This window comes from Lepus europaeus, chromosome 14, assembly GCF_033115175.1.
Source record: "Lepus europaeus isolate LE1 chromosome 14, mLepTim1.pri, whole genome shotgun sequence".
Classification (NCBI taxonomy): domain Eukaryota; kingdom Metazoa; phylum Chordata; class Mammalia; order Lagomorpha; family Leporidae; genus Lepus; species Lepus europaeus.
In genome coordinates, this window is record NC_084840.1 from 63,955,309 (window position 1) to 63,981,118 (window position 25,810).

Sequence of the window (25,810 nt, forward strand, 5' to 3'; positions counted from 1 at the left end):
CAGATGGCTGCAATGGCCAGAGCTGAGCTGGTCTGAAGCCAGAAGCCAGGTGTTTCTTCCAGGTCTCCCATGTGCGTGCAGGGGCCTAAGAACTTGGGCCATCTTCTACTGCTTTTCCCAGGCCATTGGAAGTGGAGCAGCGGGGACTCAAACTGGCGCCCCTATGGGATGTTGGCACCGCAGGTGGTGGCTTTACCTGCTACGCCACAGCGCCAGCCTTGCCGCTTTGTCTTAATGAAGCAGGAGGAAAATGACATTTGTGACATGACCTCAGCCCTCCAGAAGAGAATACTGATACTCCTGGGGGCTGTGTGTGTTTTACAACAGCTTCTCCAAGTCACCTGCGTTACCCACTTCTCACCCCACTGCCACCATCGCATGGCGCTTTGCCTAATTCCATATGTTTTTCATGAACAGGCTTGCTTCCCCCCCTAATAAAATAAACTTGCCTTCCAGAGTATTTGCAACCACCCCTGGTAAGCACCCGGGTTTTCCTGACATCACTGTTCTGGTCCAAGGAGAAGCGTACATAGTTAATGGCTCATGGTTGACGCTTTCCCCTGAGACACAAGACATCACGAACCTTGCCACTTCAGGGCGGTGATTTTTTTTCCAGTATTTTCCATGAAAGTGAGGAGGTGTCCTAGCTAAAGTCCCGGAAAATAGGCTTGTGGAAGCCCTAAGCTCCCCCGGGTAACCAAGGGCAGGTGGGCTCTGGGCTCGCTGCCCCAGCCCCTACGGGCTCCCAGAGTTGCTGTGGGTGCTCAGGAACCGCAGTGGGCCGCAGGTAATGAGCTCAGCATCCGTTTTCGTTGTCAGATCTCGCAGCTGATGACGGAGGCTGGCCGGGAAGGCCTGACTGAAGCAGCGCTGAACCGCTACAACGCCGACAAGCCGGCAGCCTCCCAGGGCTCCTGCGCGGCTGGCGACACTCCGGCCGGCACCTCGGTGGCCGCGTCCTTCTTCGCACGGTAAGAGAGAGCTGCTCGCGCGCCGGCTTCCTTCGTAAGAGCCCCTCTGATCAGCCTCTCGGGCGGCTAGGGTCAGCGGCAACGCTGGTGAGAGTTTGGGGCCCTTCCTTGACTTTGCTCGTGAGAACAGGCTTTGTCAGCAGTGTGGAGGCGCCGAGCCGGACAGAGCCTCCTTGAGGGCTCCATCCTGTGCCTGCAGGATGCTCAGCGGCTCCCTTAGCCTCCACTCCCCAGATGCCAGGAGACCCCTCCCCGACTCGTGACACCCAGTACATCTCCCGGCACTGTCGACCATCCCTTGGCTGGAGCAACAGGTGCTGTGAGAATGCTGGCTCTCACGGTGCGGCCTGCGGGGCTGCTGTCTCCAGATCTGTCCTCTTGTTGCAGAGAACGAGCTGCTTGCAGACTGACTGTTAAATCGGCAGCGCTTCTTCCCCTCTTCTGGGTACATGGGCTGCCTAGCTATCGGATACTACCCGGCTAATCTTGGAAACTTGAAAAACACGAGAAATAGAAAAGAGAGGCATTCCAGCAATGTTTGCTGCCTAAGTTTAGCGACGTGGCAGACACAGGCCAGGAGACGAGGGACAGCTGAGCAGGAAAGAACCTCAGGGGTGGGCTAATTCCATCTCCTGATCTTATGAATAAGGAAATTTCACCGATGGCTTAGTTTATAGCAAAGACAGAAATAGAAGCCAGATTCCTCTGCTTCTGTCTCTAGGACCCATTCTTTATTTGGTGCCACCTACGATCCTCAAGCTCCTGAATGAACAGGACGTAGCACACATAACAACAGATAGGAAATCACAAGACCTCTTGGGGTCAGGGTTTGAGTGTGCCTCAGTTTCCTTATGCTTCAAATGAGGATAACACCTATTCCACAGGGTTGCTGTGGAGAGTAAAATAAGACGACAGAAATTACAAAACACTGTCCACATGTGAATTCAGCCCAGTCTTACCCAGAAGACTCAGCAAGAAGGAATATTTCATGGCTTTTCTTAGCCTTAGCAATGGTAACATCCCAAACACAGATGTGAGGAAGGGGCTCTGATTAGGAAGAGAGTGAGTCCGGGGAGGAACAGAAGGCTGATCCCTGGGTGAAGACACCATGAAACCCCCCCGACCACAGGGGACGGTGTTAGCTCTGCTGGGGTTCATGAGTCTCTGTGTTGTCTGAGACACTGAGCAGAGACCCCAGACTCCCTACTGTTCAGGGAAGGAAGAGAGAAGAAGGCTGGAGGCACAGACGCTCCCCAGAGTGAGGTGGGTCACAGGTGTGCATCCACTGGAAGGCAGCCATAGTGCCAAGGAAGCCACATCCTGGCAGGTGTAGTCCAGGCCAGAGAAGGCCCGGGGGACACTGTAGCTGTAGGTTCTTGGGTCGTTGTATCAATGGGGATTTGGCTGTTTCTGTAGAGCACCACGGTGGGTAGGCAAAGGCTGAGTACAGCCCGGTGGCTGAGGGAGGCGTGTCCCCACTGGGGACAGAGGAGGGCTGGCTCACATTTCACAGGGCCCGGGGAGAGCACAGTCCTGTCACTGAGCGCTACCTGACCTTCTGACTGCGAGGACAGCCCGGACCCTGTGGGAGCCGATCTCAGTGCATCTTCCTGAGGTTCTTTGAATGTGGGAAGCGTTCCATTCAGGATCCTTCCAGAGAAGTTTCCAGAAGAGTGACTGGCTCACAAAAAGCCCCCAGAAGAAGGATTTGAAGCCGGGAGACAGAGGAGGGCAGGAGCCCGGATAGACAGCGTTGGTGGTGGGGGGAGGGGAGGACAGGAGTTTCCTGGTGCCAGAAAACCAGCATTGTCTTCAGAGTAAGGGAAAGGATGTCACAGTGAGACACGCCTGGGGATGCCTGGGTGCTGCGGCAGGTGGAGCATTTACAAACAGCAGATTGCTGGCCAAGCCAGTCTTGTCTGCACTCCTGCTTGTGCAGCCAAGGGGTGTGATGTGCACACTGAGGTGACCCCAGAATGGAACGACCATAGATGTCACTGGGGTGCACCCTGCAGGTGGTGCTAGCAAGGGACAGAGACCCTGAAACTCGCCACTTCAGAATGGCGAGGGCCTGAGGTGGGAGCTTCCAGAGGGCTGGCATGGACTCCCAGGGCTGCCTGCATCCTTGTTATTGTCTTGGTGGTGAACACTGCTAGCCCTTGGAGCTTAAAGCACTGAACAACCAAGGATTACGATCTAGGGTTTCCAACATGTAGTAGGGAAGGAGTAGCGTATGAAAAAGAATTTATGGATGTGTTTTCCTCTTACCCCTTCTGCACTACCCTTGTTTATCCTGTTCAGATCAGAAGTTGGATGTTGGTTCATTAACAACTTCCGGGTCACCAGTGGGCACCTACAGAGAAGACTGAATGGCTGCCCAGGGTCCACGGTGTTTGGTGGTGCCGGGGATGTAGCTTACTGCTTTGGCTCCCATAGTTCCTGGTGTAGGACAAGTCCAGCCCAGCTCATGCTGTCAGACACCAACTGAGGTCTGCACCAAGGAGCCTTTGGGTTGCAGCTGAAGCAGAGCTGTGGAGGGTGATGTGGAGCAGAGCTTTGGGTGGGGTAGGGGACGGGAGCCAATCTGGCTCTGTCGCTCTTGCCAACCCTGGAAAGGCTTTAGAAGGCAGAGTTCTATGTTGAAAGCAGGGGTCTGTCCCCAGTGGACTTGGAGGCAGTCAGCTCCTACACCTTAAATGTGCTCTCCATATTTCTTTCTCTCTTTTTTTAGAAGATTTTATTTATGTGAAAAGCACAGGTACAGAGAAAGAGGGAGGGACAGAGATCTTCCATCCTCTGGTTCACTCCCCAAATGGCCACAACAGCTAGGGCTGGGCCAGACCAGAGCCAAGAGCTTCTTCCTGGTCTCCTTTGTATGGGCAGGGGACCAAGCCCTTGGGCCATCTTCCACTGGTTTTCCCAAGCACGTTAGCAGGGCTCTCTACTTTTCAGCTCTCCCAGCTTGGCTGTGCATTGGGGACACAGCCCTCGGAGTCCACATGGGCCCGGGGCTCCTGCAGCTTCAGGTTAGGACCCTGGGGCTTGCTTGCAGGAGGCTGTGCTGGAGGTGTCATTTAATATCAGGTGTCTGCCATTTGGCCTATTTGTGGCCAATGGGGCTGACATTGATGGAGACTTAACATGAATCATTCATGGTTTACTAGGTCCTTAATATGCAAAATCCCCAGGGCCAGCATTGTGGCTCAGTGGGTTAAACTGGCAGCTGTTTCATTAACCAGTTCAAGTCTCCGCTGCTCTACTTCTTCTTCTTCTTCTTCTTCTTCTTCTTCTTCTTCCTTCTTCCTTCTTCCTTCTTCCTTCTTCCTTCTTCCTTCTTCTTCTTCTTCCAAAGGCAGGAGCCAGGTGCTTCTCCTGCTCTCCTATGCGGGTGCAGGGGCCCAAGGACCTGGGCCATCCTCCACTGCACTCCCAGGCCACAGCAGAGAGCTGGACAGGAAGAGGAGCGACCGGGACAGAATCCGGTGCGCCGACCAGGACCAGAACCTGGTGTGCCAGTGCTGCAGGCGGAGGATTAGCTTGTTGAGCCGCGGCACCGGCCAACTGCTGCTGATCTAGCTCCCTGCTAATGTGCCCAGGAAATCAGCAGATGACGGCCCAAGTGCTTGGGCCCCTGACACCCACGTGGGAGAACCAGCTGGTGTTACTGGCTCTTGGCTTCCACCAGGCCCAACTCTGGCTATTGTGGCCAACTGGGAAGTAAACCAGTGAGTGGAAGATCTCTCTCTTCCTCTCTCTCTGTCACTCTGCCTTTCAAATGAATAAAATCTTAAAAACACAATTTTATGCCAAAATCCATTCTCAGAGTAACCCTGTGAGGGAGATGTTGTTGGTTTTATGGATAATGAAAGTGGTATCCTGATGTTCAGTTACTGGGCCAAAGCCACACCACAACGAGGTGGGGAGTCCATTTCAGTGGCTCTCTTGGGAGTCTCTTTTTCTATTCTCTGTGCTAACCAGGCCCAGTAAAACACTTTATTATAGGTTTATTCACTGTAGTTATAAACTGATCATCATTGCTTATAGAACACCTTTTAAGAGTTTTTAAAGGAAATTTATGTGAGAGGCAGAGAGAGATGGACAGACAAAGTGCAATAGACAGATGTAGAGAGCTCTGTCTGCTGGGTCACTCCCCAGATGCTGACAGTGGCTGGACCAGAGCTAGAGTGTAGAGCCAGGAACTCAGGCTGGGTCTCCCACACAGGTGACAGGAACCCAACTCCTTGAGCCATCACCTACAGCATTGGCAAGAAGCTGGGATCAGGATTCAGACCTGAGCCAGGATTCAAACCTGAGCCAGGATTCAAACCCAGTCACTCTGATGTGGGATATGGGTGTCTTAACTGCTAGACCAAACTCTTGGTTCTGTGAAAACACCATTGAAGTCAGTGGGTCCTCTGGTTTGTTTGGGAAATCAGCTGTGACAGCAACAGTAATGAGTCAGTTTGTTGAGGGTTGCAGATGTCTGTTCTTCATTTCGATATTAGCTTTTATCTTTAAGTGCTTACTCTTCAGAACTGTGGGAGGAAGTCCGGGCGGACCTTGTTGCATCTCAGGCCCAGCATCTGTAAGATAAGAATCCCTGTGCTGAATAGGCAGCAATGCTTTTGGAAGGGAGGCTGCACGTGCGGTCTGTGGACCAGTGCTGAGCCACACATGGTTTCTAGTCTGTGTTAAGTGCGGATGCTGAGAAGTGCTTAGAAACGGGTGCAAGTTGATAGAATAATTGTACGCCCATTGCCTCAGTCGGCATGCCCTGCTATAGCAAAAAGCTTGACACTGGGTCACTTATGAAGGGCAGAGATGTGCTTCCTCCAGTTCTGAAGGCTGGCAAGTTCAAGATCAGGGAGCCAGCACTGGGGTCCAGTGTGAGCTGGTCTTCATCAAGAGGTGGTGAGGCCAGGAGAGCTCTGCCTGCACAAGCGGATTAATGCCCCCATCAGAATGCATCAGAGGGAGTGCCAGTCTTTTGCCCTTGTGCTGTCCACCACGTTAAGACACAGCCATATGGTGCCATCGTGGGACCAGAGAGCAGCCACGAAGGGCGTGGGCTTTGGAGAAAACACATTCAAACCGCAGGGTCTGAATCTAAGAATCAAACAATGGGGACTGCATTCGATATGTACTCAGAAATGACAGAGCAAGTGGGCCATCACCGCACGTGGTTTAAGAGTCCCTGCACCCTCATGGGAGACCAGGAGGAAGCACCTGGCTCCTGGCTTCGGATCGGCGCAGCACGCTGGTCATAGCAACCATTTGGGGGGTGAACCAACGGAAGGAAGACCTTTCTCTCTGTCCCTCTCCCTCACTGTCTAACTCTGCCTGTCAAAAAAAAAAAAAAAAATGGTGTGGCCCATAGCACCTGTTCTGACTAATGTTTCTCCTGCCAGGTTCCTCTCTCTCTCTCTCTCTCTCTCTCTCTCTCTCTCTCTCTGTCACTAATTAGCATCTTGGTAGCTGTCTTTGCTTCAGAATTCCAGTGTCCTGTCTTTTGAAAAACACTTTTATTTTCTGGAAGAAAGAGTAAGTGTGGACCCGGAGACAGCCCTGACACAGCTGGTCATCAAGCTGCTGAGCTGGCATGCATGTTGTCTCATGGCTTTGAGAATACAGGCCATTGCCAGTTGAGCAGCCTCCTTGCTGTGATTCTCACATGAACGTGGAATGGTGAGGGCGGGTCTGAGAAGACCTTCCCGCTGGTTGGCTGTTCCCTCGGACACAGATGTTACCTTACTATGTACTTTGCCTTATATCGTGGAAGTGTATGCATGACGCTCTAGCATTGTGAATTGGGGCGGTGTAATCTTCATTTTTCCTGGAAAGAAGTGAGCAGGTTCTGGATTATGCACATGGGAGAATAAAAAAAAATCTTTGAATGACCTCATAACTTCCCATTGGTTTTTCTTTCCCGAATAACACCATTTGTGGTTCTTTTATTCATGGAGAAAGTGAAGCTCTGTGGGACTTAGCTGCGCATTCTGAACACGTGTTTGGAAAACGGTGAGAACTGCCAGAGATCCTGAGAACTTGCCAAGGGCAGTTCCAAGTTTTGGCGGAACAGGAGTTGGTGAGTGCAGAGCTGTTCGGTTCTGCCTTCTGACGTCACTTCCGATTGTGATAGTGTTTGCTTATAGCACTTACTTAGCTGTCAGTCTTTCTACCCAGTTCAGGTCAAAATTTCAAGCAAAGTTACATGAGGGCATTTTTGATTAAACCCCCTCCTTTCTTGAGGTAAATGAATGCTTTTCCATTCTTTTTTCACTGCTTCTCTCTGGCTTCAGATTACACAGGACCTGCAGATCCTATGTCCTCTGTCCTGCTGTTTGTTACGGGGTTCATCCCGTTAGTTAGAAGTCCTCTCTCTGCTGTTTTTCTAGCAACGGGGTTCTTTCGTACTTACTGACTGTCTTCTTGGAGATTCTGACCTTACACAGTTTTTTTTTTTTTTTTTTTTTTTTAACTGCTGATTGAAACCATATCTGTGCTGGGTGTGGGATTTCGTGGATCAACTGGGGTGCTCATCTCAAAAGAGTGTTGCCCTCCAGTTCATTCTGTGGGATCCATGTGCATTGCTGTCTCTTTCCCCCTTGCCTTTGGCCCAAACTCACTCTTCTCTTGGGGATGCCACTCTGTTTCTGTCCCCCAAGACTCCCAGTCTTTATCTTTAAACAGCTCTTCGGTTCCCTAGGATCTTTCTCCAAGCCTCTTGAGCGTGTCGCTGGCTGTTCCGTGACTGATTTGACCAGGCTGCCCTTGAGGCCAGAGGTTGCTGTGGCATTAAAACCAGGACCGGCCTGGGCCCAGGGTCATGGCCGAGGCCAAGCACAGAGGGCGGAGTCCTGGCTCCAAGGCCCACCTGGGGACCACCTTGCTTCTCTTGTCACCCCTCTGGCAGGACCTGTGTTCAGTGCTGTGGACGCACATGCCATTGCTGTCACTGGCAATGTTGTTTCCAATTCTTGTCCCCAACACTTTGCTGCGCTGGTCCCGGCAGATGCTCTTACCATCTGCCCTTGAGCAGTGAAGGCTTGCGTTGGTCACTGGGTGCTTACCACAGAACAGTGGAGTTGATTATGTCAAAGCAGGACGAGAAGGAGTGTGGAACTACTCCACGGGGCCCTGCCCCCTTGAGGGACGCTCACATCTTCCCGCTAGAAATACATCAGCGACCGTTAGCAGAGTGCAGCCACCCTGGACCTGCCACAGCTGGTCTCCAGTGACCTCAGAGAACAGTGAAGCTGCATGGGCTGTGTGCAGTCCCCACCCCACCTCCCGCCGCAGGGCATGGGTGCAATGGGGCAGTTTCTGATTGAACAACTCCTTCGTCTGACTGACGGCCGGTCCTGGTGTTGGCAGTCGGCTGCCAACATCTGGGAATCATTTGCACAGCCCTGCCTAGGTTGAAAACCTGGTTCATGTCTTGGTGTGGATGTTTGAAGGCAAAACCATTTCAGCAAGCCTGAAGGAGCTCAGTGATTCCTGTCAAATACTCTTAGGATCAGGCTTCCTAGTTCTTATTGTACATTTTGAATGTCTTCTTTCTTCGTCTTTTTTTTTTTTTTTAGTTGAAGTTGGGGGATGGGACAGAAGGATTTTGGGTAAAGCAAAAAGGAAGATGGAGTAGCCCAAGGTTGAATCCACAGGCTGACACCAACATTCTGACTTTAGACAAGTCACTTAAACTCTTTCAGCCTCCATTTCATCTTTTAAGTGGAGATCATCATATCGACGTTATGGGATTGTGGCGAAGATTAAGTGAAAATATGAGAGTACTTTGTAAACTTCATTTAAGCCCTAGGATCGTGTTAAGGTGGAGTTCTGCCCTCCGTGAGGTAGCCAGCACCTCTCAGCCTTCTCTTTGGAGAAGTCGGCCTTTGGCTGTGTCCTGTGCACCTTTGCTGTGTGTTTCCGTGGCACAGTGTAATCCCGCTTCATCATGGTCCCGGCCTTCTGCAGCGGCCATAAAGACACTGCCTCCGCGGAGCGCCAAAGACCAGTTACCCCTGCAAGCTTCCCCGAGTACGAACCACGTGCAGTTGGCCACTGACAACATCAACGAGCCACGCGGGGAGAGAGCCGAAGGCTGCGTTCGCACAGGCTCCAGTTAGTTGGCCTCATGCTTCTAAGTCTGTGGAAGTAGTTTCATTTTGTAAAGTTTGTAGCCCTGGAAAAACTGGTCTCAAACAATGAGAAAAGGAACAAAGGGGAAGAGGAAGATAGGGAGGCACATTTGAGAATTCTGTTAGTTAGGGCTAGCACTGTGGCATAGAAGGGTGGGGCTGCTGCCTGGAGCGCTGGCATCCCGTGTGGGTGCTGTTTCAAGTCCCAGCTGTTCCATTTCCGATCCACCTTCCTGCTAATTGTGCCAGTGGAGGATGGCCCACATGCTTAGGCCCCAGCCACCCATGTAGGAGACCCAAAGGAAGCCCCTGGCTCCCAGCTACGTACCAGACAGGCCCAGCTCTGGCCATTTTGGCCATTTGGGGAGTGAACCAGCGGATGGAAGATTCGGTTTCATTCTCTCTCTCTCCTTTTCTCTCTCTGTATCTCTGCCTTTCAAATAAATAAATATTTTTAAAATAAGAATTCTGTTAGCTTAGAGCTTGGTGGTGACTCAACTGCTACAAACTAATATTGGCATGGCCATGGCAGTGAAATTTAACCCAAATGGTACATCAAAGGAAGGGGGGGCAAATGTTCTTTTTCTTTGTTAGCATGCCCATGATTAATTTGGGCCCTGAAGAGGGAGGGTGGGTGAGCTGGAGTAGGCACAGAGAGAGCAGAGCAGAGCCTGGTCCTAAGGAGGGAACAGGTGGATGGGAGTAGAGTCCATTTCACCTGCTGTGCAGTTCTTCAGTTGGTTTCCTGCTCTGTGCTTCTACCAGAACCCTATTGTAACTCATCTATGACTTGTTCTTTCCTTCGGGACTGACTGCATTAAAACACAGGAGCATACATTTATTGGGGATTTTCTGCTTGACACACATTATTCTGAGGTCTTAACACACATTTAATCTTCAGAAGCTCCCACGAGTTGGCCCTGTTATCTCGTCATTCCCACGTGGGCGAATGAAGCCCAGAGAGCTGACGTGGCTTGACGGTGGGCACACAGCAGGCAGGCAGTGATTAGGCATCTGATCCCGGAGCCCATAAACCAGCATGGAAGTTCCCGAGGATGGGCGTGTCTGCCTTTTCATTCTTGTTCAGAGCCCAGGACCTAAAAGAGCCCTCTAGAAATGTTTGCTGAGTACACAGACACTCTGAGCCACTCGAGAAGGGTGGGTGGACATGAAGTGAAGGGCCTCAGTGGGGGTGGTGAGTGAGACCAATGTAGAGGAAGGATGTGAAGCACAGGATAGAACCCTAGGCGTGCGGGGCTGGGAGGGGGCAGGTGCTGACCCACTGCCCTGTATTCTCAAGTCGTGTTGGTGACTAAGATGTTGCTTCCTGTCTCTCAATAAAAGCTGAAAGGTTGTCAGGGGCTGGAAGGCTCCCTGCACCTGCAGGCATCCCCACCCCTCCTGTTGCTGCTGCTCTCCCTGTTATGTCCTCTGCTCTAGGCCACAGGCCTCCTTGCATCCCCACAGTAAATGCTCACACCGCCCCTCCCCAGGGCTTCGCCCCTCTGCTTCCTTCTGCCCTTTCTCCCGAGGTCTGTCCTAACTCACCTCCTCTCTCATATAATACCTACCTACTCTATTGTAAATATTTGTTGACTGAGTGAATGAATCTGACAAAAGGGACATGGCCAAGTCTCAGCATTGTCTTCCACTGAATTTCTTTGAGAACTTTGCATATTCCCCTCTCGGTTCAAGCTAAAGGCTCCAAAATTAAATTATTTTATTTGCTTTAGGATTTTTTTTTGGGGGGGGGGGACAGCATTGTAATGAAGCATGAAGACAGGCATCGTTGGGAAATCGAGACTCGTATTAAAATGTAAGTTTCTAGTTGTCTTTTGGAGAGGAGGATTTGTAGTGGGAGGGACAAGTGGTGCTGCCTGCAGTGATAGACCAGGGAAAGAGTTAAAACAGAGGAAAAGAGTTATTAGTTATAGGAGTAGCACAAACAAAGTAGGGCTCTCCATCTTTTTCCTGTCTTGGTGAAAACCTGTCTTTGCCTCTTGAATAAACCCCTTTGCTTCCACTCCCCCTGCTTTGATTTATTATTTTAATTCTATAGCTGTCTTAGTGAAGTATGTAAAGCATTTGGGGATAAAATCACGTGGAAGACATTCTAGAAACTAAAGATGGATTCTATTAGGTGGTGTTGGGTGGAGAGGTTCAGGATGCTGATGGATCACATTGGTGCTGGGAACGCATCTGTCTGTGGCATTGTCTTCCGGCTGCATAAGAAATTGGCTCCTCCTTGAGGGTCTAAGAAGGAGGGATTGCTGAGACACTGGGGTGGTAATTTGGGTAGAAGTAGGTAGAACTGTAGCACAGGGACGCAATGTGAACATCTCTGCTGGAGGTATCCTCAAAGGTGGGGTCTTTATTATCTTGCCTCTAAAATGGAAATAATGAATGCTTCCATTCCTTCTATCTGATTACTCCTTGATGAATGTTTCCATTACTTCTATCTGATTTCATGAGAACAGAAACTGAGTCTAATCCCTCTGCCCCCCTCTGCGCTGAGCATCATATCCAGCATGGAAAAGCAGCTCAGTGAGTGGATGTTGCAAAGAGACCTCAGCCACACATGGAGACTTAGGTCTGCCTGGCTTCTGCAGGGTCCTGTTGATAAGCGAGGGGATTGTGCGGGAGGACGGCACCGGGCGCTGGGTAGCCCCCGAGTTCTCATTTGTCCAAGTTCCAGTCGCATAAGGGATAAAAAGCATTCTGGTGCACAGATGAATGGAATCTTTTCCGTTATCGATTTGCACACGATCAGACCCAGCATTGCGCTATTTCCCATAATCATCTAGCATTTTCTTTAGCATATGCAAGATGATTTTAGCGTCACATTGTAATGAGATGCCTTTTTCCTGGCACCTGGAGTGCTGGTGCGTGAAGTACACTAAATTTGGGAAATTTAATTCCATGAGCCTAGAAATAAAGACCTGTGCTGTTTTCTTGGCATCATCAGGAGCCAAAGCCTTTAGAGTCCATAGTTTGTCCTTTTAAACCCCAGCAAAGGAAAGAAAGGGCTTTGGCCATGACAAAGAAAGACATTCTCTTGGGGGCCTGTACTGAGAAAGGGTATAGTCAGTACCAGGCAAGTCTCTTTGAATAAAAAAAAAAAGAAAGAAAAAAACCCTGAGAAAATATAAACCATCATTCAAAATTTATTTCTAGTCTTTTAGGTGCTTCAGAAAATAAATGTGGTTCATTTTTCTCAAATGAATTTCCATTTATTGTCAGAGCTGTCTCTTCGGTGCTCAGTCTAAAGCGACAAGGTGGCATTTGTGGAGAAAAGAGAATATTTCTTAACCTGTCCATCTGGAATCTCAGAGGCACTTGCCAGGGATGAAAATACACTCAACAGCCTTCAGTCCCTGCATGCTCTCACCCCCTAAAGGGGCTAACACACAAAATTACGACCTTGTTTCTACCGTTGAGGACTTCCAGGTGCCAGGCTCAAAATCGCGAGAGGTAGCGAAAGAGAGCCACGGATCCCCAGTGTGCTGTAAAGTCTGCAGAGCCTCCCCCACCCCCCGCCCCCTGCTTCCATGGCCCCAAGACAACGCAGGTCTCTCTGAGGCCCTCAGCAGCTCACATGCTGCAGCTTACAAAGGGCAGGTTCCGGGAGCCCCCTGTGTCCCACCCCCGGTCACTCATCCTACACAAAACCTTACAGCTCCAAGGGGCCTGCACCTGTGACCAGGCCTGGAAGCTTCCTCTGGCTGCTGGAGCCCCCTGTGCCACAAGTGCGGCCGCAGAGAGTTCCAGCAGTGTACTGCCTTTTGGGAACAGTCCCCAGGCAAGACGGGCGGGAGTTGGTGGGTAGGCATCTAGCTCCACGGTCCCTCGGCTGGGTTCTCTCTGAGGCATGGCCTGCCTCTCAGCTCTGCTGTGTCAGCTTTTGTTGTCCACGTCTACAACCTGCTTGATGACACAGCTCCTGTGGACTTCCTTCTCTCTCCATCTCACTTCTCCACTCTCCTATTGCTACTACCCGAAGTTACCTCCTGGGTACACCTCACAGCACCCACTTGAACTAGGGTTCAAGGAAGCTTCTGAGGATGTAGTGTTAGATGTTGGCAGTACCCACCCTTCCACCCACCCATCCGTTCATCTGTCCACCCACCCATCTGTCCATCCGTCTACCTGTCCGTCCACCCATCAGCAGCTGGTAATCACTTCTATATGCCAGTTATTAAATTACATGCTAAGGAGAGCCAAGCAACAGTCACTGCCCTCAGTCCAGTGGGGACAGTTAGAAATAGTGTGGATGTTCAGGACAGATAAATTCATGAGAACATCCAGTATTATCCTTTCCAAGCCTTCGGGTTGTTTAGAAATTAAAGATGGCTTCCCAGCACCTATTATTATCCGAAATTACCTCACTCACTTACTGGCTTCCTGGTGTGTGCCAGTCTCTCCATCTAGAATGCAAGGTCTGTGGGAAGAGGCACCTGTGTAGCTTGTACCATGGCTGCACCCTCAACTCTCATAGCGGGGCCTCTGGGCGTGGCTGGCACACGATAGGCATTTGGCGAGTTTGTCTCAGGACCCCTGTGGAGTCCACCATGGAGACTTGGGCAGCCTCCTCGCTGCCTCCTGGGGGAAGTTCACCTGTGTGGAGTTGTAACTGAGTTCCACCCTGCCAGTCAAGTCTGCAGCACACAGTGGAAGCCTCTGCACAGGGCAGGAGAGAAAGTGGGCCTTGGTGTCTGTGCTGTGGGCTGGAAGGCTTCCTCTGCTCCCTGCTCCTTGCAAAGCAAGTACTTTGGCCCAACTGTGTCCCTAAGGTGAGCACTCTGCTTCAACATAAAGAATTATTCCATTGTAAGGAATTTCCTTCTAATGAGCCTGCTGAGTTCCTTTATTTGTTTTCTTTGTGCCCTGAATACTAAACTCTCAGCTGGGAGCCTCTGCTGATGGAACACACTTTTCCCACCTCCCCTCTGAACCTGCGTGGTACCCCTGAAGTGGTCCAGCGAAGCCCCAGAAGAAAGGGCACTTCAACTCTGGAATGTAGACATTCTGTCCACAGGCTCAAAGAAGTGACCACCTCCCGTCATTCCCTCCTCCGTGGGGACACAGCTGACTCACATACCCAGGGCGTTAGCAAGTCCAAAATCTGCAGGCCTGGCAGTTCTAGCCAAAGTTGATCTCGCGGCCCTTCAGTCCAGGGGCAGCCTGGAGGAAGAATTCCTGACCCTTCAGTGCACCCCTGTCTTCTCTCTGACTTGTTGGATGGGGCGCGCCCACTTTATGGGAGATAATCTGCTTTTCTCAGAATGCACTGATGTAAATGTGATTCTTGTCTACAGAATACCTTCACAGAAACATCTAGACTAGGATTTGACCAAACAACTGGACACCACTGCCTAGCCACATTGACACATACAATTAACCGCCATGCTCGCAATCAGCAGTAGGTTTAACTTGCAAATTCACTGCATCCCATGCAATTCATCAGGTCCGTATGGAGACTGGCAGAGGTTGCTTCTGGCACTTGTTTCTTAGTGTTCAGGCCGCTGAGGTGATGCACCTGCTGGCTCTCGGTGGGGAGCTCCTCCATCCCCTCCCTCCGAGAACTCTGTCCCAGTCCTCATGCCTGTGTGTCCCTACCTGTTGACATGTGAAGCTCCATCCTCCTGTTTTTGGCATAAGTCAGAGAATCCTATAATTCCTTAGGACGCTGAGCACTTAGTTGGAGCTTCCACACTGAAGATGGAGAAAACGAAAACAGATAACATTAATTTCTAAGCTTCTTCTGTGGTCCTGATTGCCAACCACAGCCTCAGAGACCTGTGGTGGATTTAGTGCTTTGTGTGTTCCGTATTTCCTTTCAGCCCGGACAGGTGAAGAACTCTGATTTATGGAGCTCGGATCCTGCTTAGTTGGGAAGTGGGAGGAGGGAAGCAAAGTGTGGTTCAAGCTGCAGTAAATTCAAACATCAGCCTAGTATTTCTTTACACATTCAGGGAAAAAAAGTCCAACTTAAGTCTGTTGCTACAAGGGCTCATAAATTTAAAATAACAAGACTATTTCCTATACACCTGGAGCTTCAGAATTACAACCCATGAATTGTGCAATTGCCCGCTTCCCAAAGAGGCACCCATACTTCTGAAATCCCAGCCATCATTCACCCCTGTCTTCTGACCTCTGCTTAAAAAGCTATTGCAGTTAAAGGGAGTTGTGGCTGTGAAGCGTAGGATCTTGGAATTTGGTCTTATTTTTCTTCTCAAACTTTGCTCTGATCCCCACTTCTGTTTTTTTTTTTTTTTTGTGTGTGTGTGTTTTGACAAATTTTAGAACAGGTCTAACAGCATCAAAAATAAAACATAGGCTTTCTTGTCTTTGCAGCGTGTTCTGAAGCATGGATTCCTCCATGTTCCCACATAGTAAACCTCAGATCAGCTGGTGGGATGAATTTGATTAGCCTTTTACATGTTTTAGCACCTGCACACCACAGAGCTTCCAGGAGTGGGGAGATTGTATTTCCTCCTTTCTCTAAGGGACTGCTCATCACCTGGGCCCTGTAGCTGCTGTACACTAAGTAACAGGGGTTTAGATGGAGCAGCGCTGTTGGATAAAGGAAGTTGAAAGAAGAATACACACAACTTTAGGGCCTCATAGGTTTTCACTTCTTCCTCTTGTTCTTTGAGAGCTGTGTGTACTTTCTTTGAGCAAATGCATAAATAAAGGAGAAGGAGAGGCTATACTTGGCTTTTCAGAGAGCCTTTGCAAATGTCAGGTCAGAGCAGAACCGAGTTTTCACAACTGCCCCACCCAGCCCTTACACTCCTCGGTATTGGCAGAAGAGAAATGAAGGCCTGCGTTCACACAGAGACCTGTACAGGAACGTTCTTGGAGGTGGTGTTCATGACCGTCCCGAACTGGAAACCTCCTGACGCCTACCCACTGGGAAAGGATGAACAGAATGTGAGGCACCCACACAGTGCGTCACTCTCCAGCGTATTCAGACCACGGCGACATGCAGCAGCATGGGTGGATCTCAGAGCAGTTACGGTGAACGGAAGAAGCCGGACTCCTGTGAAACAGCAGAGCAGGTGACTTCATTTATCTAAAATTATCGGCAGGATCAGCCAGTGGAATGACAGAAAGCATATCCGTGGTTGACTGAGAGTTGGGGTGGAAGGAGAGGCTGATCACCAATGGGCAAGAGGAAGCTTCCGGGGATGATGGATATGTCCGTTACCTTGGCTGTGATGGTTTTACAGGTAGATCCATGTGAGCAAAAACATCATATTTTTACAGCTTATTATTTATCAGTTATACCTCACTGAAAGTAATGTGTGAGTTTTCTTGAGATTAGATAAACATTTTAAAAATTTATAAATTTATTTACTAGATTTGAAAGATGGAGAGAGAGAGAGACAGAGAGTGAGCTCCCATCTTCTGGTTCACTCCCAAATGCCCACGACAGCTGAGGCCAGGCAGGGCTGAAGCTGGGATCCCAAAACTTGATGGAGGTCTCCCAACTGGCAGGGACCCAGCCAGTTGAGCCTTCACCTGTTGCTTCCCAGTAGACACCTGGAACCTGGAGTAGGGCTGGGACCCTACCTAGGCACTCTGATATGTGATGCAGGTCTCCCAGGTGGAGTCCTACCACTGTGCCATATGCCAGCCGCAAAGGTGATGCTTTGAGATGGTGAGAGAACTGCTTAAGCAAATGAAGAATTGGTTTAAATGATCATTTTCTCTGGAAAGAAAAGTTTTAGGGGCCAGAGCTGTGGCGTAGTGGGTAAAGCTGCCACCTACAATGCTGGCATCCCATATGGGTGCCTGTTCGAGTCCTGGCTGCTCTACTTCGGATCTAGCTCTATGCTATGACCTGGGAAAGCAGTGGTAGATGGCCCAGTTGCTTAGGCTCCTGCACCCACATGGGAAACCTAGAGGAAGTTCCTGGCTCCTGGCTTTGGTTTGGCCCAGCTCCTGCTGTTGTGGCCAATTGGGGAGTGAACCAGCGGATGGAAGACCTCTTTCTCTCTCTTTCTCTCTCTGTCTACCTCTCAAATAAATAAATTTTTTAAAAAAGTTTTACTACAAAGAACCCCTATGAAAACATACCAAGCTGACTTTTACTTACCATTTTTTCAAGGGAATAAGGTAAGTACCAAAGGACATCTCCAAATTTCAAACACAAAACTAAATACTTCCAGGTAATAAAAGGTCATCCAGGTAGGAAAAACAGGAAGAAATGAGCAGTGGAGCCTTCAGTAGAGCCTGGAGACATTTTGGGTAAAGTGATGCAAAGCATTTGCATGAGACAGTGAGCTCTGAGAAGCCCTGCGTCACGGATGCAGGGAGCCTCAGCACTTACTCACCTGCAGAACCAGGCCACAGTGACGGCTGGGGTAACGAGCAGCGGCCAAACGTGTGGGATGTCGCCAGGAAAAACCCTGGACACAAAGTGAAAGAGAGCATCTGCCCCTTGGGGAGCTCAGCTTGAACTTGGAGAAGTTCTGCAGTTTTGCTAAGTGAACCTGGAAAGGTGAGGAGGAAGCGGAGCCACCTGGAGTGGGAGCAGCTGGGGGCAACTCCCGTCTGGACAGCGAGAGGTGGCAGGCATCTGAGTGACTCATGTGACGGGGCTTGGGTCATTTATGAAATCCTGGGAATCTCTCTGAAGACTGGGAGACGCAGCCCTAGGGAAAAATAATGGGATCTGTCTCTCTCCCGTCAAGACACGATACCAGCTGAGATTCAAAATTGCACACGCAGGTTCACTCACGCAGAGCAGGCTATTGAGGCAATCAAAGTGAAGGACATTTGGGAGCAAATCCTCCACTTCTTTTTCTAAGTTTTTTTATTTTAAGAAGATTTGTATGTATTTGAAAGAGCAGCAGAGACAGGAACAGACAGACAGCTCTTCCATCTGCTGGTTCACTTCCCAAACGGCCTCAACAGCCAGGGCTGGGCCAGATTGAAGCCAGGAGCCAGGAACTCCATCCAGGTCTCTCACATTGTGGCAGGGGCCCAGGGACTTGGGCATCTTCTGCTGCCTTCTCAGGCACATTAGCAGGAAGCTGGATAGGAAGTGGAGCAGCTGGGTCTTGAACTGGCACTCTGACATGGGATGCTGGTGTTGCAAGCAGCGGCTTAACCCACTGTGCTACAATGCTGGCCCCAATCCCCAACTTCTGAGCCATAAAAGGACACAATCTGCCTCTCCTGTGCAGGAGGAAATGGGATTCTCAAACCCATCAGGACTCTGGCCCAATATACAGACACACACAGTGGGCCCTGTCCCCCAGAACACCCATGAGCGGGCAGACCGGTGTAGAAGGACGTCTGATGTCCGTGTTGCAGCTCCAGGTATCAGCGTAGTGCCCCCAGCACCTGGATTGTTTCATGCCCAAAGGAGACCAGACAGCAAGGATGAGAGTCAAATCAGTGGAGTCATTCAGAAAGAGGACAGGTGATGGCCTGGCATTTTCTCGTCGTCTTCTCATGGAATCCCACAGTGCTGCTCTGGGGTAGGGAAGTCTGGCCAGCTGTGTTCTCAAACCCAGAGGGCAGAAGAGCAGGTATCTACCACCCTGACTGAGAGAGGTGCCGAGCACGTAGAGGGGACTGTCCGGTGCCAACCACCGGTAAGGAGCTGAGTGTGGGATTCATAGTTCACAAGGAAGAAGGGGCTGGTGTGGTGATGAAGCTGGTGAAGCTGTTACTTGGGATGGCTCACGTCCCATGTTGGAGTGCTGGTTTGAGTACTGACTACCCTGCTTCTGGTCCAGCTCCTTGCTAATGCATCCAGGGAGGCAGAAGATGTTGGCTCAGGTGCTTGGGCCTCTGTGACTTAAGCGAGAAACACTGGCCTTGGCCTTGTCCAGCTATATTGTAGGTATGTGGGCAGTGAACCAGCAGATGGGAGACTCTTTGATCTCTCCTCTTCCCTCTCTCCATCTCTCTCTCTCTCTCTCCCCTCCTCCCCCCCTGTTACTGTGCCTTTCAAATACACAGAGTGAAGATGCTGGAAGCCTGATGCATCCCAAAGACAAGTCTGCCAGGTTTTCTTTGTAAAAATCACGAAAGGGAACCATTTGGGAAAACCACTGGTGTTTTCCAGTCTTCTGTACCTTGGCCACGACTAAATAAATCTCTGCTGCTGGCATCTTGCTTGCTGGGACTGTATCATCTTCTGATGTACTGTGACCGTCGGTGCTTCTTGCTTGAGCTGCCCCCGTTGCATCTGCTGGCTCCCCAGAGCTGAGGTTCCAGTGGGTTCGACTGGTGATCTGCAGAGAGGCCCTGCAGAGGAGCAGGAGTAAGGCATGCCTATATTTTAACGTGGAGATTGATAATCAAGGCTGACAAGCCCGGCAGAAGGTGAAGCACACATTAAGCAGAGGGGAAACGAAGATAAAATATCACCTGCTGTTTAACAGCCCGGGGTGGAGCTGTTCCCTGGGACTGTGCAGCTGTTGCCCTTGATGGCTCATAAAACCTCGGTGAAGTCCACAAGGGCCTTTTTCTCTTGGGAAGGTACCGGTTTTTTCATGCAGTTATGATAGCATCTGGATCCTGTCCCTGGAAATGTAAGGAAGTCACAAGCGGCAGCCGCCAGAGAGGAGCCCTACTCCAAGGCATCTGGCTCCTCTGATGGCTTTTGGGTCACTTTTGATCCAAAGGGCATCATTGGAAACATGCAGATTGAGACTTAGTGGGCAGGGGCCGGCGCTGTGACATAGCCGGTTAGGCTGACGCCTGGAGTGACTGCATCCCATATGAGCGCTGGCTCAAGTCCCAGCTGCTCCACTTCCAATTCAGCTCCCTGCTAATGTGCCGGGAAAAGCAGTGGAAGATGGCCCAACTCCTTGGGCCCCTGTACCCATGTGGGAGACCGGGAAGAAGCTCCTGGCTCCTGGCTTCAGATTGGCCCAGTTCCAGCCATTGCAGCCATTAGTGGGAGTGAACCAGCAGATGGTAAATCTCTCCCTCTCTCTCTGACCCTCTATAACTTTGCCTTTCAAATAAATAAATAAAATCAGTTAAAAAAAAAAAAAAGATTTAGTGGGAATTCATGAGAACCTGCAATGTGCCAGGCATCAGGTTAGGTGATCCCATGAATCCTCATAGCTCTTAGGTCAGGATTCTCATCGTTTTGCAAAACACACACACACACACACACAAAACAGGGGGCCAGTGCCGTGGCTCACTTGGTTAATCCTCCGCCTGCGGCGCCGGCATCCCATATGGGTGCCGGGTTCTAGTCCCAGTTGCTCCTCTTCCAGTCGAACTCTCTGCTGTGGCCCGGGAGTGCAGTGGAGGATGGCCCAGGTGCTTGGGTGCCTGCACCTGCATGGGAGATCAGGAAGAAGCACCTGGCTCCTGTAGCTCTGTCCGTGGCGGCCATTTGGGGGGGTGAACCAATGAAGAAAGACCTTTCTCTCTCTCTCTCTCTCTCTCTCTCTCTCTCTCTTTCAAATAAATATATAAATAAACAAACAAAAAAACCAAAAACAATACTATGGAAAACAGAGCCCAGACTAGTCAAGGGACTTTCCCAGGTCACAGGGCTGGCAGTGGTAGGAGACCATTCCCACTGCCACATTGCTGCAGGGTTGGCACAAGAGTGGGGGCGGGGGGCTGCTTCCTGTCTGTACCCTGCGTGTGTGTGGAATTCTCAGACTTCTGCCTGGGCTGCTCCTGTCTGGGCATGCGTGTGTATCAACGAGGGCTGCTGTTTTCCTGAATACGGGCATCCTAGGCACACTCATGTTTTCAGTTGGTTTCCCCAGAAGCAGATCCTGGAGTGAGGGCCACCCCACAAGCGACCTATTAAGGATGTAATCCCCACTGAAAGAGGTAAGAGAGGGAAGCAAGGGGAGCGAGCTGGAGGAGGCCAGCCAGACTCAGGCAAAGTCCAGCAGAGGGCGGCTTTTAGCTCCAGCCCCATCCTAGTGGGGGCGTCTAGGGGGTGAGTGATGCTGTCATCTCCCTGTTCCCCTCTCATGCGTACTGTGGGGAAGACGAGGGTTGTAAACCCCAGGCACTTGGAGCTAGCTCTCCAGGCCTGCAGGCAAAGCAGGTTCCTGGAGGCCAAGGGCAGGCCTTGGATGAGGAGGTGCAGGTGCTGGCTGTTAGGAGCAGAGGCAGCTTGAAGAGGAGCACGCAGGGCATCCGGCATTATCACCTGCACCTGCCCTCCTTGGCGCCCTGCTGGCAGGAGAGGAAGCGATTCATATGGAAAAACTCCAGCAGGGTTCGCCAGGTTCCAAGTAACTCCCTCAACTGTATTTTCACGTGTGACGTTTTTCATCACTGAGTTCAGATATCCTTGGTGGGCCGTCTTCAAACCAAGCCAACCTGTAACAGAACAGCTGGTTATTTCATATTGGCTGATAATCACAGGACAAGGCAGACTTTTTCTCTCTCTCTCTCAAGATTTATTTATTTGAAAGGCAAAGTAACAGAGAGAGGGATATACATAGGGAGAGAGAGATCTTTCATCCACTGTTTGACTTCCCAAATGGTTGCAATGACTGAGCTGGGCCAGGCCAAAACCAGGAGCCAGGAGCATCATCAGGTCTCCCATGTGGGTGGCAGGGGTCCAAGCACTTGGGCCATCTTCTGCTGCTTTCCCAGGCATGTTAGCAGGGAGCTGGATCGGAAGTGGAGCAGTCAGGACTGCACTCTGATATGGGATGCTGGCATTGCAGGTGGTGACTTAACCCCCTGCACTGCAATTCCAATGCCAATTTCTACTCCTGAGAATGAAAGGGAGTTGATTTTAAGAAACTCTTGCCTTCTTTTACCATGTGCGAAAACAAAATGGGAAAGTAAAGATTGGAGGGGTGCCTATGACCAAAGCCCCCCCCCATTGGAAACCATGCTGTGACATGAAGTGCCACAGATTCCAAAATCCATGTGAGTCTTTCTTCAAAACTAATAGCTGCACGTAAAAAATTAAATTGTATAGGAACCCACAGCAACAACATTTTAAGTGAAAACAGATCTCTTCCATTTTAAAGAAATGTCTCTTTGAAAGGGAATGTGGGGTCCCTCCCATGTGTCTTGCTGAACTTGAACACCAAATTCCTAGGTAATTTATAGCAGAATCTGGTCTTGTCCTGTGCTCGCTTTGTATCTGTTACACCCATCAGCATTGAGGCCTCAGGAAGCCAAGCATGTTAGGATTTTACTGTTGTGACTGATTAGAGGCAAGAGTGTGTTTTCTTCTCCCTGGCTGTTTGAGGGACTGGCGAATGAAATCCAAGGTGCAGTTGGTGTGTTCCACAGGGGAACCTCGCTGGTCTTAGATAACTCCTGTCTTCAGACACCCTGAGCCTGGGCATCATCAAGGGTGATGATGGTAGCAGTTTAAAAGATAATAAATTAAAATTGATGATGGTTATGAAATTATAGTTTGGCAATATATATTGAAATATGTACAGACAATGTGTTATACTTCTGGGATTGTCTTCACAATAATGTGGAAAGGTGTGCATGAGAGTTGAGGGGGAGTATATGTGGAATAAGATTGCTGATGGGTTGATAATTACAACAGCTATGTGTTCTGTTTTTGTGTATGTTTGACCTTTTCCATCACAATGAGTGAAATAATCATGAACCCAGTTTATACTAAAGATCTTTCTGGAAGAATCTCTGGGAACTCAGACTGGTTGGTCCCCAAGTAATCCTCATATTCTTCCCGGGCATCTCGAAGGTCCCTGCTGCAGAGCTGGGGTCCTGGTCCACTCGGTGCTCCTCTAGCAGAGCAGCTGAGACTGGGGCATTTCTAGAGAGCAGAGATGTATTTCTTCCAGTCTGGAGGCTGGGAGAACCAAGGTGGAGGGGCCTGTGTCTGTGGCCAGCTGCATCATAGTGTGGTGGGTGCCAGGGAGCACACATGAGCTGGGAGGAGAGGGCCAGGCTCCTCCTTTGGTCAGCAACCCACTCGTGCACCAGTAGCATTTGTGAGGGCCTTCTCCTCATGACCCAGTTACCACTGAAGGGTCCCCATCACCCAGTGCTGTTGCATTGGGAAGTAGATTTGCAATGTGTGGACTTTGGGGGGTGCATTCAAACTATAGCGGCTGCGAGGGCACCTGACTCCCCACTCGTGGCCACCACTGCTGCTGTCACTTTATTCTCCTTGCCTTGAGTCACAGATCCCTTCCCCCATGCACCACAACTCCATTCGGCTCCCTGCCTTATTTCTTGTCATCATCAATGACTGTTTCATTGACCTCATCAATTTCCTTTTTCTCAGATAAAGATGTTAAGGTACTCACTGGGTTTGGCGAGGGGAATAAGCACCGTGACCTTGGAAAGAGCAGCCACACATGTGACAGAGCAGGCTCAGGAAGGGAACAAGTTCAGGGTCCCAGCCTACTGACTCAGATGAGCTGGATCCCCCGAGCCATCTCCTGTTGGTAATTACGGAGGTTCTATCTAGAGAAGGAATAGGAGGAACCTAAAGTGTGATCTCTTAGTTTAAGAGTAGTCTGGAGACCAACCCAATCATCTATTATGTACATGATAACTCCTTTGTGAACTGTTTATCTCATGAGCAGAGTCTCTTTGGGAGATGTGTCTGACACAATTGCACATCCTGCTGCCTTCCAGTGTACAAAGAAGCCAGGTAGAACTGGCTCCTCCCATTGCATACCAAAGACAAGCCATTAATGCTAGAACCATGGGGTTCCTGTAGACATTGCCAACCCCTGGAAGAGGAAAGAGGTTCTGTTATTTGGGAAGTAAACCTCGTTTTCTTTCCTACTTGGGGATGGAATCTCTGAATGTGGCCAGTGCTGTCTTCCATAGAGATACGGGTACCGTAAACACTGTAGACTCAACACGTAAGCGGATGGACTGATGGGAGGATAATCTGCCCTTCGGTTGCCGCTCTTGGTTCTGTTGTAGCTCACAGCACTGAGGGGAGGCCTAGGGCAGCCCTTCGTGAGCTGGTGCATTGCTGGTGTTCTTGCTGCTGCTGTACTTGTCGCCTGTTCGAGTGCACAGCTCACAGGGTGCTCTGGTGTCCTTCAGGATCTCGGGCTCCCGTGAGACCGATATTGCTGGGAAACTCGCAGGTCGTGTTTTAGTCTTCCTGTTTTAATTCAGTGCACTCCAACTTTTGTTTTGTTTCAAGTATCTACAAAGTGAGTCATAATAAGCTTAGGACTGGAAAGAGAAATCATAATTCTTAATAAGGACTGCTATGGTCTGAATGTTGCAGTTGCCCCCAAATGCATTTGCTGGAAACTTAATCTCTAAGGCTGTAGTGTTAAGAGGTGGGACCTTGTCACGAACACAGTATGTAGAGGTTCCTCGTAAAACTAAACATAGACTTACCATATGATCCAGGGATCCCACTCCTGGGTATATATCCAAAGGAAATGAGATCAGTCTATGAAAGAGAGAATTGTGCTCCAGTGGTTTTTGCAGCCCTATCCATATAGCCAAGGTGTAGAATCAACTGAGATTTCCATTCATGGGTGAGTGGATAAAGAAAAGTTGGTATATATACATAGTGAAATAGTATTCGGCCATAAAAAAGAATAACATGCCATCATTTGTTGCAATATGGGCACAGCTGAAGGAAAGTATGTTAAGTGAAATAAGCCATGCTCAGAAAGGTAAACACCATGCTTTCACTCATATCTAGAAGTTAAAGTAGTTGACTTCCTAAAAGAGAGTAGAATAGTGGCTAGGAAGGGTAGGGAGGCTATAGCGAGGTCAGAGAAGAGATACCAAAACATAGGTTGATGGGATGAATAAATTACAGTGCTCTGTAGCACAGTAGATTGTCGTTTCCATTAATCTATTGTATATAATTTATGTATTTTATTAAGCACTGGAAGAGATAAATTTTGAAAAAAGAGATGGTAAATGTTCAAAGAGATAAAAATGCCAACTACTCTGATTTGTTCATCACACTCCATATAATGTATCAAATTATCACATGATGCCCATAACTATGTGCAATTAAAAAAAGTTTCCAAGAGGTAGGGCCTACTGCTGTTGTGACTGGAGGCCCAAGGGAGTGTGCCCTTCCTTCTGCCAGGTCAGGGCACACAGAACATGTCAGCTCGGGCAAATGGGCCTTCGCCAAGCACCAAATTTTTGGACTCTTTGATCTTTGGCCTTCCAGCTTCCAGAATCATAAGCATTAAGGTTCTGTTTCTAAGGTACTCAGTCTAAGGTGATTTGTTATAGCGGCAGAAATAGACCAAGATAAAGGACAATCTTTGTAGGCAGCAGTTGATATCTTTTATGTTACAGGTAAGGCCTCAAAGAGTGCAGGAGACCCTGGGGTCCTTGTGCACAGTGCTCAGGGTTTGGTCTGCAGTTCTGTAGCCATCAGGTAGGTTCAAAATTGGCTTCACAACCTGTAGTCAAAGAGTTGAGTCTCTGCCTCCAGATACAGAGCTACTTGGAATTTTAGTAACTTTGTGCTGTTCGTCATCAAAGCTTATTTATTGAGCACTTGTGGAGTCCAGATAGTAAGATCTGCCAGGCTCAGGCTGCCCTTGTAATTGTTAAAAACAGAAGCACCCAGTGGCTCTGAGATGCTTAAAACAAAACAGAATATTCACAGCCTTAGCGTCCTCCGGGTCGACACCCTCCAGCGCCTGAAAGCAGGAGACTACTGGGTGTGTAGTTGAGGATTGATTCTACGTTGCTGCTTTTGGCCAAGTTCAAGTTCAGAAGACCATCATGTGGATTCTGAACCAAAAT

At 49.7% G+C, this 25,810-nt stretch overlaps 1 protein-coding gene across 1 annotated transcript in view; it reads left to right on the forward strand.

The window, feature by feature from the left end:
• KIF26B (kinesin family member 26B) overlaps nt 1-25,810 on the forward strand; it is a 519,978-nt gene that overhangs the window by 250,219 nt on the left and 243,949 nt on the right. Inside the window, exon 4 of the mRNA XM_062210729.1 lies at nt 820-971. Within this exon, the coding sequence (XP_062066713.1) occupies nt 820-971 (152 nt within the window). The remainder of the gene's footprint in view (nt 1-819; nt 972-25,810) is intronic.